The 15,253-nt window shown below is 44.5% G+C and overlaps 1 protein-coding gene across 1 annotated transcript in view; it reads left to right on the top strand.

The window, feature by feature from the left end:
• Positions 1-1,316: 1,316 nt before the first annotated feature.
• The window catches only part of LOC126195380 (low-density lipoprotein receptor-related protein 1), an 818,691-nt gene continuing 804,754 nt past the window's right edge, over positions 1,317-15,253 (top strand). Inside the window, exon 1 of the mRNA XM_049933960.1 lies at positions 1,317-1,543. Within this exon, the coding sequence (XP_049789917.1) occupies positions 1,453-1,543 (91 nt within the window). The 5' untranslated portion in view covers positions 1,317-1,452. The remainder of the gene's footprint in view (positions 1,544-15,253) is intronic.

The following is a 15,253-nucleotide window of genomic DNA, read 5'->3' as shown; positions in this document are numbered from 1 at the left end:
ACAATGTATTTACCTTAATAGTGTTGAAAAATCATAATATACATAGCAGTTCATGATATCCAGTATTACAAATTTCAAAACTCCGCCATCTCTCTCCCCACATCCACCACTGCTGGCGGCTCACCTCCAACTGCGCAACGCTACGCGCTGTTCACATCCAGCTGCCCAACACTACAATGGCAGACAACAATGCAAAATAGCCACAGACTGCACACAGCACAGCCAGTGATTTTCATACAGAGCGCTACGTAACGTTGCCAGTAAGAAAACATAAACAGCCTACTTACATCGTAAAAACACATAACGTCCTCGCCTTCGCCTAGCATCTAAGAAATACGATGGAATAAACAGCTGTCGGTGTCTGCAGTGTTCATAACACGTTAATTCGTAAACTACTTCCACAAGCTTCCCCCGACATATACCACTGACATTCTCATTTACGCTACTCTTAGGTTTTTACTGTCAATAGACCCTGTTCCATTTAAATATTTGTGACTGTTAACTGTGCTTTCAGAAACTTCCCAAAGTCTGGGTATTGACTGCAAATACGTATCCTTACCTACAATTCAATTATGTGAAAACCGCATTTCGATAGCGCCTTCCACGTCTGAAATATTTGCGGTGCAGGTATTAAGTGATTCACCCTCTATACTGCGTCATGTACAGGTGAGTATTGAACATGAGGATGTTGTGTACTTAACTGCGGTAGTAATATTTCAGCCGCTCTACATATTTCATATTTATAGAAACATATAAAATTAGCATGTAAATAACCTCACGAAGTCTGCCCCTGGAGACTGACCCAAAGCACCATTGTGCTTAAGGAAATAATTTTTGGCTCGAGGCTGTTCGTATCCTAGTACATCTCCCTAACATCTGCTCGCGGAGTGAGATTTTAGTCTGCGAGTGTATCACGACTATAGCTTCGAGACATTTAATAATGGTGTAAATCATATTCAGTCGCGATGTGCCTATTGTTTTTCTGATGCCTGATTCATTTAGGTGCTGAAAACCCTTTAAAAAGGAATTTATTTCCAGAATATGTTGAGCACTGCAAGAACCTCAAACATATACCGATCACATATGATGTATTATTATTACCATCTGACTCGAATTTGTAAATATAATCATAAACAATTTATCTGCTACGAAAGACAGCCTGTTCAGTAAAACACCATCTTTGAAAATGAGCGCTAAGTGCGCTGCAGCGGCGCGTTGTGTCATCGGTGCTGCGCTTAACATCTCTGGCGCTCTACGTAATATCGCTGGACGCTAGTCGCGTCCGGAGCCTTTCAGTCGCTCCGCGGACGGCGTCGCGGACGGTCGTAGAGAGGAGAGTGTAGATTGTTTCGCTTTCGTAACCGAACAATGCCCGGTTTATCATAGTGGTAGAGCAGGAATTGGAAATAATAAAATACTGCTGTTCGTTTTCTGGTACGAAAGAAAACGAAAATGAGGCATCACGTACTTTGTGTGGGTGCTTTACTTGTGCTGATGGCTTGCTTCGACCAACATCGTGGATGGCAGCAACATTATGACGATTGTAAGTATAGCCGAATTCAGATGAACGTGTTTAATTCACGAGAGTTTCAACTGTTGTGTTTCAAATTTTGTGAAATTTGCTATAGCTTGTACTTCGTCTCATCCATACACCGGTACGAAACTAGCTTTTTTTTAAGTAATTGCATGATTTGTTTGGAATTGAAGGGCTGGTTGTTTCTGCGAGAATGGTACCTACAGCCGTGACCGATACAGCAAAACTGCGAGTATTAATTAACGTGTGATGATATGTTGTGTTCTCTCCCACTTTCATTGCTCTTCGTATAGAATATGTCGAGCTGCGACATCACAGGCTTATAGATTTAACTGTTGCCTGTGGTGATCAGTAAGGAAATAAGTTGTGAATTAGTTGCTGAGGTCTCTTAGGAAGGGTACAGTTGCAGTTGGCTCTTGAACCATACTTCACTACTTTCAGTACTATAAATCCGCGAGAAAGGCATCGTGACGGTAAGATGCTGCTTTGTTTTGTATTGTAGCACCTGAGAAGAGCCGTTCGTCTGACGTTTGTTCCGCAGTGTTTGAACCTGAAATCGGAATGTGTGTGCTATAGAATGGACGTTTCAGAGCTAGGCCCCAATCGTTCAGATTCACATTTAAGAAGATTTATCGCACACTTTTCGAGACCTCGAAACTGTATACTGGTTTCAAGGAGAAAAAAAAAAAAAAGAGCTTTGTTTACAAAGGAAATAATTTGTGGACGAATATTAGTACCAAATATATGCCAAGCAAAACATTTCATATATATTTTTCAGATTCAGTAAACGTTTTATGGTTCTCACGAGATCTGTGAAGTACGACTGGTGTCACTTAGAAAATCCTGCATCGGCAATGAACGTTTAGGACGCATATTCGCTTACAGCAGAGTCTTCGTTCTTCAAGTTTTTGAAACGAAATATTATAACTTTTGTTATGGAATTAAAGTGTGGTGACAGCGAGGTCATCAGAGATGGCGCACTAGTACAGTAAGTTCAGAGTTCATTGTCTGTCGACATCGAGGTCATTATGAACGGAGCAAGAGACTCGTGGGTGGACAAGTACTGTTTCACGCCCAATAAGTGATCAAGAATGCAATGTAAATACAAAAGTATTTAAAAACGTCACAATAAACAGGCGTAATTTGGATTTAAATTCGAAGCCATCAGAGCATAGTGGAACTTTTTTCTATTTGTATTAAATAATTCGGTAATGTGGTGCAGTCAAAGAGCCGTTTGTGTATTCTGGTTACGATGCATACGCTCATATTTTGCGCCGCAATACGAAAGTTCGCAGCATTTTGTTTTAATCTGTGCCTCGAAGCGTACCAAGGAAGTGGCTTATAATATTTCACGTGAAAATCGTTTCTGCATAGTTTCCACACTTGCACTTCTTCTCAAATCTGCATAAAGCATTTAGTTGGCACGAAACAGTGAAAGCAGGAGAAGGTGCTTCGTTGTGGGGCGATATGAATAGCGGTGTCGAGAGGATAAAAATGAAGTAGCTGTTTAGCGGGACAGTGGGTCAGTAGCCGTAACCGTTGGGTGATGCACTTTCACCTTCTAATGTGCTGCGTTTTCCGTACAAATCCGTTTCTCACGTTTGAAAAGACTGGAACGTCACGAAGGTGTCTGGGAGCGAACTATGATTGTTCATATTGTTGCTTTGTTAGCCCTTACGGTGTCTAAATCTGCATGGCTTGGCTTTGGCTTCGCCAGCGTTCATTCCCTGATCTTTGCGCGTTGTTTTAACTTCCTTTTCAACATTGAATTGAAATAATCGCATTTATATTTAGTGAACTGATGGCAGTCATTTAGTCGCGAACGGATTCATTATGCTTCGTCGGTTTCAGACTGGCATCACCAATATGGTGCACTCTTTAAATTTACTATTTAAATACTGATTGACGAAGACGAACCATTCAGTGAGAATTTCCAGTAGTACACACCGATACACAGAGATGACTGCAGTGATACTGTTTTCTAATAGATTCAGACGTAGTTAACTGCATTTGAAGGACTGTGAAGCCGGCCGGTGTGGACGAGCGGTTCTAGGCGCTACAGTCTGGAACCGCGCGACCGCTACGGTCGCAGGTTCGAATCCTGCCTCGCGCATGGATGTGTGTGATGTCCTTAGGCTAGTTAGGTTTAAGTAGTTCTAAGTTCTAGGGGACTGATGACCTCAGATGTTGCGCCCCATAGTGCTCAGAGCCATTTGAAGCAAGGACTGTGAATGGAGGCTGAATCTTATGCATTGGACAACAATTAATTAGTTCATTATGAGCTTCAATGCTTACATCATCGTTATGAAGTGGATAGTTACATAAATTATAAATTGTAACCGGTGATGGGTGTAAAGGAATTTTGCAACTCCACCAAGTGACCACCACGTAGTTTGTCGTCTTGGAAGATGAAAGGGATGCTGCATGCTGCTGAATCTTGTGTTTATGCATTACTGATATGCTATTATAGCGTCTTCCACTTTTGCCACTTGATAGTGATGGCGTAGATATTAAAAAGTAGTGGATGAATAAATGTAAAAAGAAAAACTAGTTCATTTGTGCCACAAAAAAACTCAACTGTATACTCGCCATGATATAAATTAGAAGGTAAAGAAGGGAAAAATACTGAACCCTTTATCAGCGGATGTACTACAGAAGTTATCTTGTGTTTCTCAAATCTGGGCGATACTAAAAGTCCGTTCAAGGTGCTGATAAGAACATGGACAGTCTCTGTTCCTATGTCATCCACATAGTATTTCAGTGTCGAGCTGCAGTCAAACTGTAGCTTCACAAACCCAACAGACCAAGAGGAACAACTATCGCGACTTTTTTTGCTTCCATCTGTCCGCGATTCCTTCCATCTTTAATTGCCAACGGTTCGTTGGCAATCTGAGTTTTGCGTCTTGGCAGCCTACGCTTGCCATAGTGAAGTTAAAATTAAACCTCAGTATTCCAAGGTTGTTATGGTTCAAATGGCTCTGAGCACTATGGGACTTAACATGTGAGGTCATCAGTCCCCTAGAACTTAGAACTACTTAAACCTAACTAACCTAAGGACATCACACACATCCATGCCCGAGGCAGGATTCGAACCTGCGAGCATAGCGGTCGCGCGGTTCCAGACTGAAGCGTCTAGAACTGCTCGGCCACACCTGCCGGCAAGGTTGTTAAGTAAAGCGATTATGAACGCAGATTTGTTTAATTAAGTTTTATTAGTATTTGTCCCTCGAAACGCACTTATTCATTGTAGTCATACTGTATCGTTCGTACCACATATTATATTACAGATTTCATAAATTAAACAAATACAGTTGCGTTGATTGACTGTTCCGTGTTTCTTGGTAGAATATTTTATACACTATGAATGAAAACACACACAACACTGGTGTAATATTCAACAATATTTATTATTTATTTCACAAATCGATTTTCGACTGTTACGCCATAATCAGGTGCAAAGATTAGTATCTGGTGCAGTGAAATATTGTCGAATAAAATATTTTAAACTAGTGTACCTACAGAGTATTCCAATTCCAAAAGTGAAAAATGTTAACGTTAGATGTAGGAATAAAACAAGAGGCATTATTACATTGAAATAATTCCTCCTGTTTTATTCCTAGACGTAACGTTAACATTTTTCGTCTCTGGAAATGGAGATACTCTATACAATAGCAATTCAAAATCTTTGATCCGACAAAATTTCACTGTGCCACATACGTACCTTTGTACCTGATCATGGCGCAACAGCCGAAAACCGGTTTGTAAAATAAATAATACCGCAGCACATGACGCCAAATCTAACTGGACGAAGTCGGGAAGAAAATCGATCCATACCTATTTACAGGAACTGATTCACTCTCCCCCTCGGAGTGGTTTTTGAAATTTATGGGAAAACCTGAAACCGGATGGCATGTTGGATTTGAACTTTAGTCCTCGCTCCGATAAGGTGACTCAGAGGTTGGCGTATTGGACTCGCATTTGTGTGGACCATGGTTCGAATCTCCGTCTAACCATCCATACTGAGGTTTCCCATAGTTTTCCTATTCGCTTAAGGCAAATGAAAGGATGGTTCCCTCGAAAAGGATAATGTGTATTTTTTCCCCCCCAGTCTGAACTTATGCTCCTTCTGTTAACGTCCATGGAACGTTAGACCATAATCTTCCTTCCTTTTTGTAGTCCACTCTATTGTGAGTCCACAGTTCATTAAACTCGGGACTCACAATAGTGTTCAGGCCTATGATTAGACATTTCCAGCTACGAGTAATTCCGCGTAGAATGTGTACCAAGCTACACTTTATCCGGAATGAGATCCCATTACAAAGCTAAACATGGATTGTTAAAATTTTATACCTGGATCGACTAGCAGCTAGTACGAGTTCATCTGGACGACTGCTGGTAGTCAGGTATCGATAAGTTACATGTTTTCATCGATATTTCTCTTTAGATGGTCTTCCACATGGTTGAAAAACAGGGCGTTCACTCAATTTAGGTTCAGTTGTACACTTAAAGAATATTCGTGATAAGGATTAAAGTTGTAACAGAAGTGGCAACAAATGAAATGGCTGTATTCTGCGTTAGCAGTGGCTCTATATTTAGTTATTTCCGTGTGTCATTAATTGATGTGTGATCTGAGAGACTACACGTTCTGACTATTCTACTCGCCACATTTTTGTTCTTACTAGCTTTGCGGGTGCCTAGTCTTTCAGAACCGCACAGCAGAATTAGGACTGCTATAGTTCTATAGTACTGCATTTATTTATTTCCATGTTTTGATGTAAGAGTTTTAGGTTTTCGAAAAAGAAACGTGTAATATATGATAAATTTCAGCCTTAGGAAACCTTTGCTGGAAGCATTTTTCTGGAATATTGCCCTGTACGGAAGTGAAATTTGGACGATAAGCGTATCAGACAAGAACAGAATAGGAGCTTTTGAAATATTCTGCTACAGAAGCATGCTGAAGAATGGAAGGGTACATCGATTAACAGATGATGTACTGAATATAACTGAGGATAAAAGGGAATTTATGGCGCAACTTGGCTATAAAAAGGGACCGATTGAAGGGATACATCCTGAGGCGTGAAGAAATAGTTTAGTTTGTTCAAATGGTTCAAATGGCTCTAAGCACTATGGGACGTAACATATAGGATCATAAGTCCCCTAGACTTAGAACTACTTAAACCTAACTAAGGACATCACACACATCCATGCCCGAGACATGATTCGAACCAGCGACCGTAGCAGCAGCGCGGTTCCAGACAGAAGCGCCTAGAACCGCTCGGTCACAACGGCCGGCCTTTAGTTTGTAACGGGTCGAAGTGTGAAGGATAATCAAAATACACCGCTATTCCACGCCGACAGGTCCAACGCTAATAATTCTTGCCTTCGTAGCACACACACTTCCCACATACGGTAAAAATGTAGTTTTGTCTTTTTTATACCAGATTAGCCGTTTTGTAAGCTTTGTAAGTGAAAAGGTTTCTCGTCTATCAGTCTGATGTCTAACGACACACATACTACAATGCAGTTTACTCACTATTGGATTTTCTTTTAAGGTAATGAAAAGTGAAAAACAAAGCCTAGTTCGATGCAACGCTTGACATTACCAACTTCATCTCCGAATAACTGCTGCTACCTACATCCATTTGGACTTGTTTTCCTGTAGCCATACCTTGTGTCTCCCTGTAGCATTTTAATTACGTATGCGTTTATTATCGTTTGACTGACCGCGACTTCGTTAATATTTCGACCTGGGCGGAAATATTGGAACGATCTGATGTTCAGAAGCAGAACTAACGTAACGCTAGTTCTCCTTGTATGTCTCCACCGTCAGTTTCCAGACTGCCAATCTCTCCTGTACGTTATTTCACGTGGTATAAACGAACCAAAACAGGGTTCCAATACATACCATTCTGTATATGAGAGAGAATATTTTAAAAAATGAAAAATGCGCAGAATGATTATCTCTACTATTACATTCAGCATATTACTCGTCACTTCATAACACTTCCTTTCGTAGCTTATTGTCAGATTTATTGAGGCGGATCGTTTACTTTAAGGGTCTGAAAGGAAAGCGGCCCTTGCAATAGTCCGTACGAACTTATTCACCGCGATAAGCGACAGTGCAAAACCGAACGGGAGGCTACAATGGTGCTTGTGAATAGACCTCTCAGACGTTACAAATGTCATTCACATCCCGCTCTTCTTCGCTGGGACAGTGGGGCGCAGCTTCAGTGCGTCCTGAGTAGAGGCCAACACACGGGCGTCCTTGTTCGGTCTGCTTTGTACTGGAACCTGCTCCCAACCGGTTCCAGCGTCTTCCACAGTTTTTACGACGCCTCCGCTGCCCTGCCGGCTCATGTGAGGAGATGTCCGGCAAACGCGTGACTCACGTCCGCTCTCTGCCCCCCCCCCCTCTCTCTCTCTCTCTCTCTCTCTCTCTCTCTCTCTCTCTCTCTCTCTCTCTCTCTTCCTCCCTCCCCCCCGCCTCCCTCCCCCTCCCCTTCTTTCTCCTTTTTCACTGAAGGACGAGCCTTGCGCGTGGCTGATTTTTGTGTGTCTGTTGTATCAGTGACCATCTACTTCTACCTGTCGCACTAACCTTGAAGAAAGCGTCAAGGTTAGAGTATCTTAAGCCCACGAAAACACAGTTAATTATTTTTAATTAATTAAGCCTTCCATATAATTAGTATTGTTTGGGACTATACACTCTCGTGAAGGCGACGCAATACCACACAGTGCGATTCCGTTTCAGTGCAGGAAACTTCTGCTTTGTCGAGACACATTAATGTATCCAACTGTCAAAAACCCGAATAACCACGTACTTCGAGGGTAATCCCAAAAGTAAGGTCTATTTTTTGTAAGTACATAGCCGGCCTGAGTGGCCGAGCGGTTCTAGGCGCTACAGTCTGGAGCCGCGCGACCGCTACGGTAGCAGGTTCGAATCCTGCCTCGGGCATGGATGTGTGTGATGTCCTTAGGTTAGTTAGGTTTAAGTAGTTCTAAGTTCTAGGGGACTGATGACCTCAGATGTTAAGTCCCATAGTGCTCAGAGCCATTTGAACCATTCTATAAGTACATAGATCTGTTTATTTCTACAATGGTTTACATCAGTTTACAGCTTGAACATTTACTTCTTTTTCGACATAATCACCATTTCTCTCGATGCATTTTCGTAGACGCTGTGGCAGTTTTTGTATGCCCACGTCATACCAGCTCGCCCCCATGCTGTTCAGAAAGTTATGAACTTCTTTCACCTCGTCGTCGGAGCTGACTCGCTTTCCGGCCAATTGTTCCTTTAACCTAGGGAACAGGTGATAGTCACTGGGCGCCAAGTCAGGACTATAGGGTGGGTGGGTGATTATGTGCCACTGAAACTGTTGCAGAAGAGCAACGGTTTGCCGAGCGATGTGTGGGCGAGCGTTGTCATGGAGAATATGTACGGCCTTGCCCAACATTCCTCTTATCCGGTTCTGAATTGCCCGTTTGAGTTTTTTCACAGTCTCACAGTACCTGTCAGCGTTAATTGTGGTCCCAGCGATTCAGCTCCCACGACGAGGTGAAAGAAGAGGTTCGTAACTTTCAGAATAGCATGGCGGCGAGCTGGTATGACATGGGCATACAAAAACTGCCACAGGGTCTACAAAAATGCATCGACAGCTAAATGTTCAAGCTATAAACTGATGTAAACCATCGTAGAAATAAACAGGTCTGTCTTTCTTTCTCGGAGCCTTTGTCTCGCTCCAGCGCGGGGTCGGCCATGTTATTACGTATTTGGCAGTGTTAAATGGCAGAGGGTGGACGGATGCCCTTCCTGAGGCCACCACGAAGCCCCCAGGAAGGAAGTATTGTACCCCAGCTGTCTGCGTCTAGTGTAAGTCATGAAATAGTGCGAACGTTTTCAAATGTCTGTGAGTCGTGAAACTGAGGAGGAACTTGGGGACCAGCCCGGGATTCACCTAGTGGGATGTGGAAAACCGCCTAAAAACCACATCCAGGCTGGCCGGCACACCGGCCGTCGTCGTTAATCCGCCTGGCGGATTCGATCCGAGGCCGGCGCGCCTACCCGAGTCCAGGAAGCAGCGCATTAGCGCTCTCGGCTACCGTGACGGGTAAACAGGTCTATGTACTTATAAAAAATAGGAGACCTTACTTTTAGGATTACCCTCCCCCAAGACGAAACGCCGCGAGACGTGTAGGAACAGAGTCATGTTCTAGAAGGTACCGACAGGGATGTGATCCATTGCCTTGGCCTCTGCACTAGGTTTCTCGGTTGAGAATCCACGATGCAAACGGCGGGTCGAGGTGGTCCCACAGATTCTCGATGGTATTTAAATCCCGAGAATGTCGGCGGCCAGGGGAATACGATAACTCACCCTGGTGTTCTTCGAAACATGCCCGCACACTGGGAGCTCTGTGACACAGTTCGTTGTCCTGCTAGTAGATGCCATCGTGTCGAGCGTAAACAGACAGCATGTAGAGATGGGTGTGGTTCCCAAGGATAGATGCATACTTGTCTTGATCCACTGTTCCTTCCAAAATGACAAGATCATCCAGGGAAAACGTTCCCAAGACCATAACGTTCAGACGATTGTTGCAGGGTGTTTACTTTCAGACGTTTCACGCCATGCACGCCAACGGCCATCTGTCCGTTGGAGCATAAAACACGTTTCATCTGAAAAGGCCACCTGTCGCCATTCAGTGGCCTTCCAGTTGCAGTAATGACGTGCAACCGCCAATGAACGGCAGTCAGCATGGGTGCACGAACCAAGCATCTGCTGGGCAGGCCTATGTGCACTAACGTCCGCTGAATGATCGTTGAGGACACACTGTTGGTAGTCCTTTGGCTAATCTGGGTGGTCAGTTGCTCAACAGTTGCACATCTGTTCGCATCTCTGTAGTCGTCGTTCATCCCTGTCATCTAAGACTCGTGGTGCACCACAGTTTCCTCAGCGTCGGTTTTGGACAGTTTACCATGCAAGGAATACTTTAATTACGGTGGCATGTTAACAGTTTACATACTTAGCTATTTCGGAAATGCTTCCACCCTTGGCCCGAAATCCAACGATCATGCCCCTTTGGACGGCACTGTTTTTTTGTGTGCCCCTACACGCGTTATATACCCTCCAATGCTAGTGCTGCCACCAGCCGTCTGTGAATGGTTATTGCACAATGACGTCGAATATAGGCAGTGTTCACGTTAATGTGACTGGATCATAAAGTAAGTGGCAATACTTACAACAATGGATCTATGAGGCGACTCCAGAAAGTAAGTTACAGATTATTATGAGCACTCCGTCTACAGGCCACAAGTAGCTCATCGGGACCCTCCGACCGCCGTCTCATCCTCCGAGGAGGATGCGGATAGGAGGGCCATGGGGTCAGCACACCGCTCTCCCGGTCGTTACGATAGTATTCTTGACCGAAGCCGCTACTATTCGGTCGAGTAGCCCCTCAAATGGCATCACGAGGCTGAGTGGACCGCGAAAAATGGCAGCAGCGCATGGCGGCCTGGATGGTCACCCATCCGAGTGCCGACCACACCCGACAGCACTTAACTTCGGTGATCTCACGGGAACCGGTGTATCCACTGCGGCAAGGCCGTTGCTTACAGATTATTATGACAGATCATAATAATGTGTAGCATCGTAGTGTGATCGTTCTCATCGTTGAAGAGTCTCTTCCCCACCGACGTTCCTTCAGCTTGCCGAAAAGATGTAAATCGCATGGAGCAAGATCTGGAAAATCCAATCGCCGCGACCTCCGTCTTTGCGGCCTTGCCGAAACTGTTGGCACCGTTTCACGATGGCTGGAAGCGACAGCGCATTTAATCGTCATACCGCCAGAATTTCGTGGCGAATCCGTGCGCAATTTAGGCGTTTTGCCCACAAGAATCATAGTATCCCACAGACTTCAACTTTGGTGTATGTTTTCAAATGGCTCTGAGCACTACGGGACTTAACATCTGAGGTCATCAGTCCCCTGGACTTAGAACTACTTAAACCTAACTAACCTAAGGACATCACACACATCCATGCCCGAGGCATGATTCGATCCTGCGACCGTAGCAGCAGCGCCGTTCCGGACTGAATCGCCTAGAACCGCTCGGTCAGAACGGCCGGCGTACGTTTTCAATTGCAGCGCCGTTTCACTCCTAACCTCTTAAGCACCTGTTATCCGCACCGCAGCAAAGTTGTCTCTGCAGGAAACCCGGAACGTGCAGAGTCTTTTGACAACGCACTAAGGTTGTTGTGCAGTGCTTGTAGCATGCGGTGACTTGTGTAACTTGCGTCGTGTTTATACTAATGAACGTACAGGGTGCACCCGAACTCCAACGACAAAATTTCGGAGATTGTTTAGGAAAATTTTGTGACTCTTTGGTATATGGAACTCGTGGTCTCTAGTGAATCTTCACTTAATAATGTGATACTAACTTATACTACTTTATCACCCAAATTACGTCTGTTTCTGCGAAAATACCTTCTCATCAGTGAAAAGCTTGTAATATCCAACCAACAAAACATAGAACTCTAAAGAGAGTAGTGCAGTAACCCTCAGGAAAGTACCGTTATGTGGTTGGAAACGCAGCAGGAACAGCTCAGGATTGCGACTTATGCTGTTACTTCATTGTACACTACTGGCCATTAAAATAGCTACACCAAAAAGAAATGCAGATGATAAACGAGTATTCATTGGACAAATATATTATACTAGAACTGACATGTGATTACATTTTCACGCAATTTGGGTGCATAGATCCTGAGAAATCAGTACCCAGAACAACCAACTCTGGCCGTAATAACGGCCTTGATACGCCTGGGCATTGAATCAAACACAGCTTGGATGGCGTGTACAGGTACAGCTGCCCATGCTGCTTCAACACGATACCACAGTTCATCAAGAGTAGTGACTGGCGTATTGTGACGAGACAGTTGCTCGGCCACCATTGACCAGACGTTTTCAGTTGGTAACAGATCTGGAGAATGTGCTGGCCGGGGCAGCAGTCGAACGTTTTCTGTATCCAGAAAGGCCCGTACAGGACCTGCAACATGCGGTCGTGCATTGCCGGCCGGAGTGGCCGAGCGGTTCTAGGCGCTTCAGTCTGGAACCAAGCGACGGCTACGGTCGCAGGTTCGAATCCTGCCTCGGGCATGGATGTGTGTGCTGTCCTTAGGTTAGTTAGGTTTAAGTAGTTCTAAGTTCTAGGGGACTGATGACCTCAGCTGTTAAGTCCCATAGTGCTCAGAGCCATTTCGGTATGGCATTATCCTGCTGAAATGTAGGGTTTCGCATGGATTATGAAGGGTAGAGCCACGTGTCGTAACACATCTGAAATGTAACGTCCACTGTTCAAAGTGCCGTCAATGCGAACAAGAAGTGACCGAGACGTGTAACCAATGGCACCTCATACCATCACGCCGGGTGATACGCCAGTATGGCAATTACGAATACACGCTTCCATTGTGCGTTCACCGCGATCTCGCCAAACAGGGATGCGACCATCATGATGCTGTAAACAGAACCTGGATTCATCCGAAAACATGAAGTTTTGCCATTCGTGCACCCAGGTTCGTCGTCGAGTACACCATCGCAGGTGCTCCTGTCTGTGATTCAGCGTCAAGAGTAACCGCAGCCATTGTCTCCGAGCTGACAGTCCATGCTGCTGCAAACGTCGTCGAACTGTTCGTGCAGATGGTTGTTGTCTTGCAAACGTCCCCATCTGTTGACTCAGGGATCGAGACGTGGCTGCACGATCCGTTGCAGCCATGCGGATAAGATGTCTGTCATCTCGACTGCTAGTGATACGAGGCCGTTGGGATCCAGCACGGCGTTCCGTTTTACCCTCCTGAAGCCACCGATTCCATATTCTGCTAACTCTCATTGGATCGCGACCAACGCGAGCAGCAATGTCGCGATACGATAAACCGCAATCGCGATAGGCTTTATCAAAGTCGGAAACGCAATGGTAGGCATTTCTCCTCCTTACACGAGGCATCACAACAACGTTTCGCCAGGCGACGCCGGTCAACTGCTGTTTGTGTATGAGAAATCGGTTGGAAACTTTCCTCATGTCAGCACGTTGTAGGTGTCGCCACCGGCGCCAACCTTGTGAGAATGCTCTGAAAAGCTAATCATTAACATATCACAGCATATCCTTCCTGTCGGTTAAATTTCGCGTCTGTAACACGTGATCTTCGTGGTGTAGCAATTTTAATGGCCAGTAGTGCATGTAGTAAATGCATACACGAGATGCATATCGGCCTACTCTTCATGCACGAGCCTACCAGCGAACGGCTTACCTAATTAAATACAAGGATTCTCGTCAGATCACCGAAGTTAAACAACGTCGGGCGCGGCCAGTACGTGGGTGGATAGCTGCCTGATTACACCATGTGCTGTTAGCTGCTTTACCGTTGCCTTTACGGCAGACGGGGGGGGGGGGGGGGGGTGATATGTAGTGGTGTTAAGTCCCTGATCGCTAGTCTTTGCATCAGTGCCCTGGACTACATTCCAAACCTCGCCGCAGTGTCTCGTGAAGGGAGGGCACGTGTTACTGTTGATGGTGTTCCGTACTCATCCGGATAACGGAGCACTTTAAGGGGCCGCTTCCAGGTCATTTGGGACGAACCTGAGGTGGGTCGAACCTCACAGATTAATGATGAGGGCTGGTGAGCCAACTAGCTTGAAAATGGTTTTTATGCCGTTTCTCACATCCCACTAGGTGAATACTGGGCTGGTACGCATGCTCCACCTCCGATACACACTATGCAAAAGTTTGGAAATCGTTATCCCACTTCACACGCAATATTAAAGACGCAGACGGATAGGTTATGCATATTTCGACCTCGGGAATGAATAGGGTATTTTCCTATGTTAAAAATGTCGTTCGGATTGTTATTATTCCGATTGATTATTACATTTAAATAACATTTACTCTGAATATTCTCATAACGTATGGCTATCATTAAAGTTCACGTTTTGGTCACGTGACCGAAAACAGATATTGGCTGATCCTTTGGTGACGTCACAGAGTAGGAGTAAAGAAGAAGCTATACTTGTATTACAGGAGTGTTAGCCGAAATGACGAGGTTTTTACGCACTTTTTCTGCAAATTTTTTAGCTGTTTAGTGCTGGAAAACCAATCACAACTTTTAATTATCAATAGAAAGGAATTTTGTGGTGATGGCGGAAACCTAGCGAAAGTTGATGCGTTTAGGCTCCATCCGTTGAGAGCGACGATATGTACAATGACGGACATTCTTTTCTCTGCTCCCTGCCAACATAATTAAACTCGCTCAAAACCAAGGGATTGTGGAACGTTTAAAAATGGGTCCGTATATTATAACCAACTGTCGACTATCAGTACAATAAAATTATTCTTGACAAACCTTAGAGGTGTTTCCTCTATAAAAGACACTTAGCAGAGACACTGTGCCCAGCAGGAGCTCGCTGGTGCAACTAATAGCGCAGTCGACTGTAAGTAATGGGGTCACGCGTTTTTGAAAGTTTTACACAAAATACGAGAATAGCATCAGCAAGAACTGATTATAGTAATTCTTTCGATGGTGGGACATTTTATATATAGCTTCACATTAATCTTAGTCTGATAAATGTACAACAGAAGACAAATACAATTACTCTGCGAACAAACAATTCACTTTTTTGAAAAGCATTGCTAGTAGTGAAGATATCCCCATACTTAACGTGGTACAACTAGGTGTA

Source organism: Schistocerca nitens, chromosome 7 (assembly GCF_023898315.1).
Source record: "Schistocerca nitens isolate TAMUIC-IGC-003100 chromosome 7, iqSchNite1.1, whole genome shotgun sequence".
NCBI lineage: Eukaryota > Metazoa > Arthropoda > Insecta > Orthoptera > Acrididae > Schistocerca > Schistocerca nitens.
This window is presented reverse-complemented; position numbering and strand designations above follow the sequence as displayed.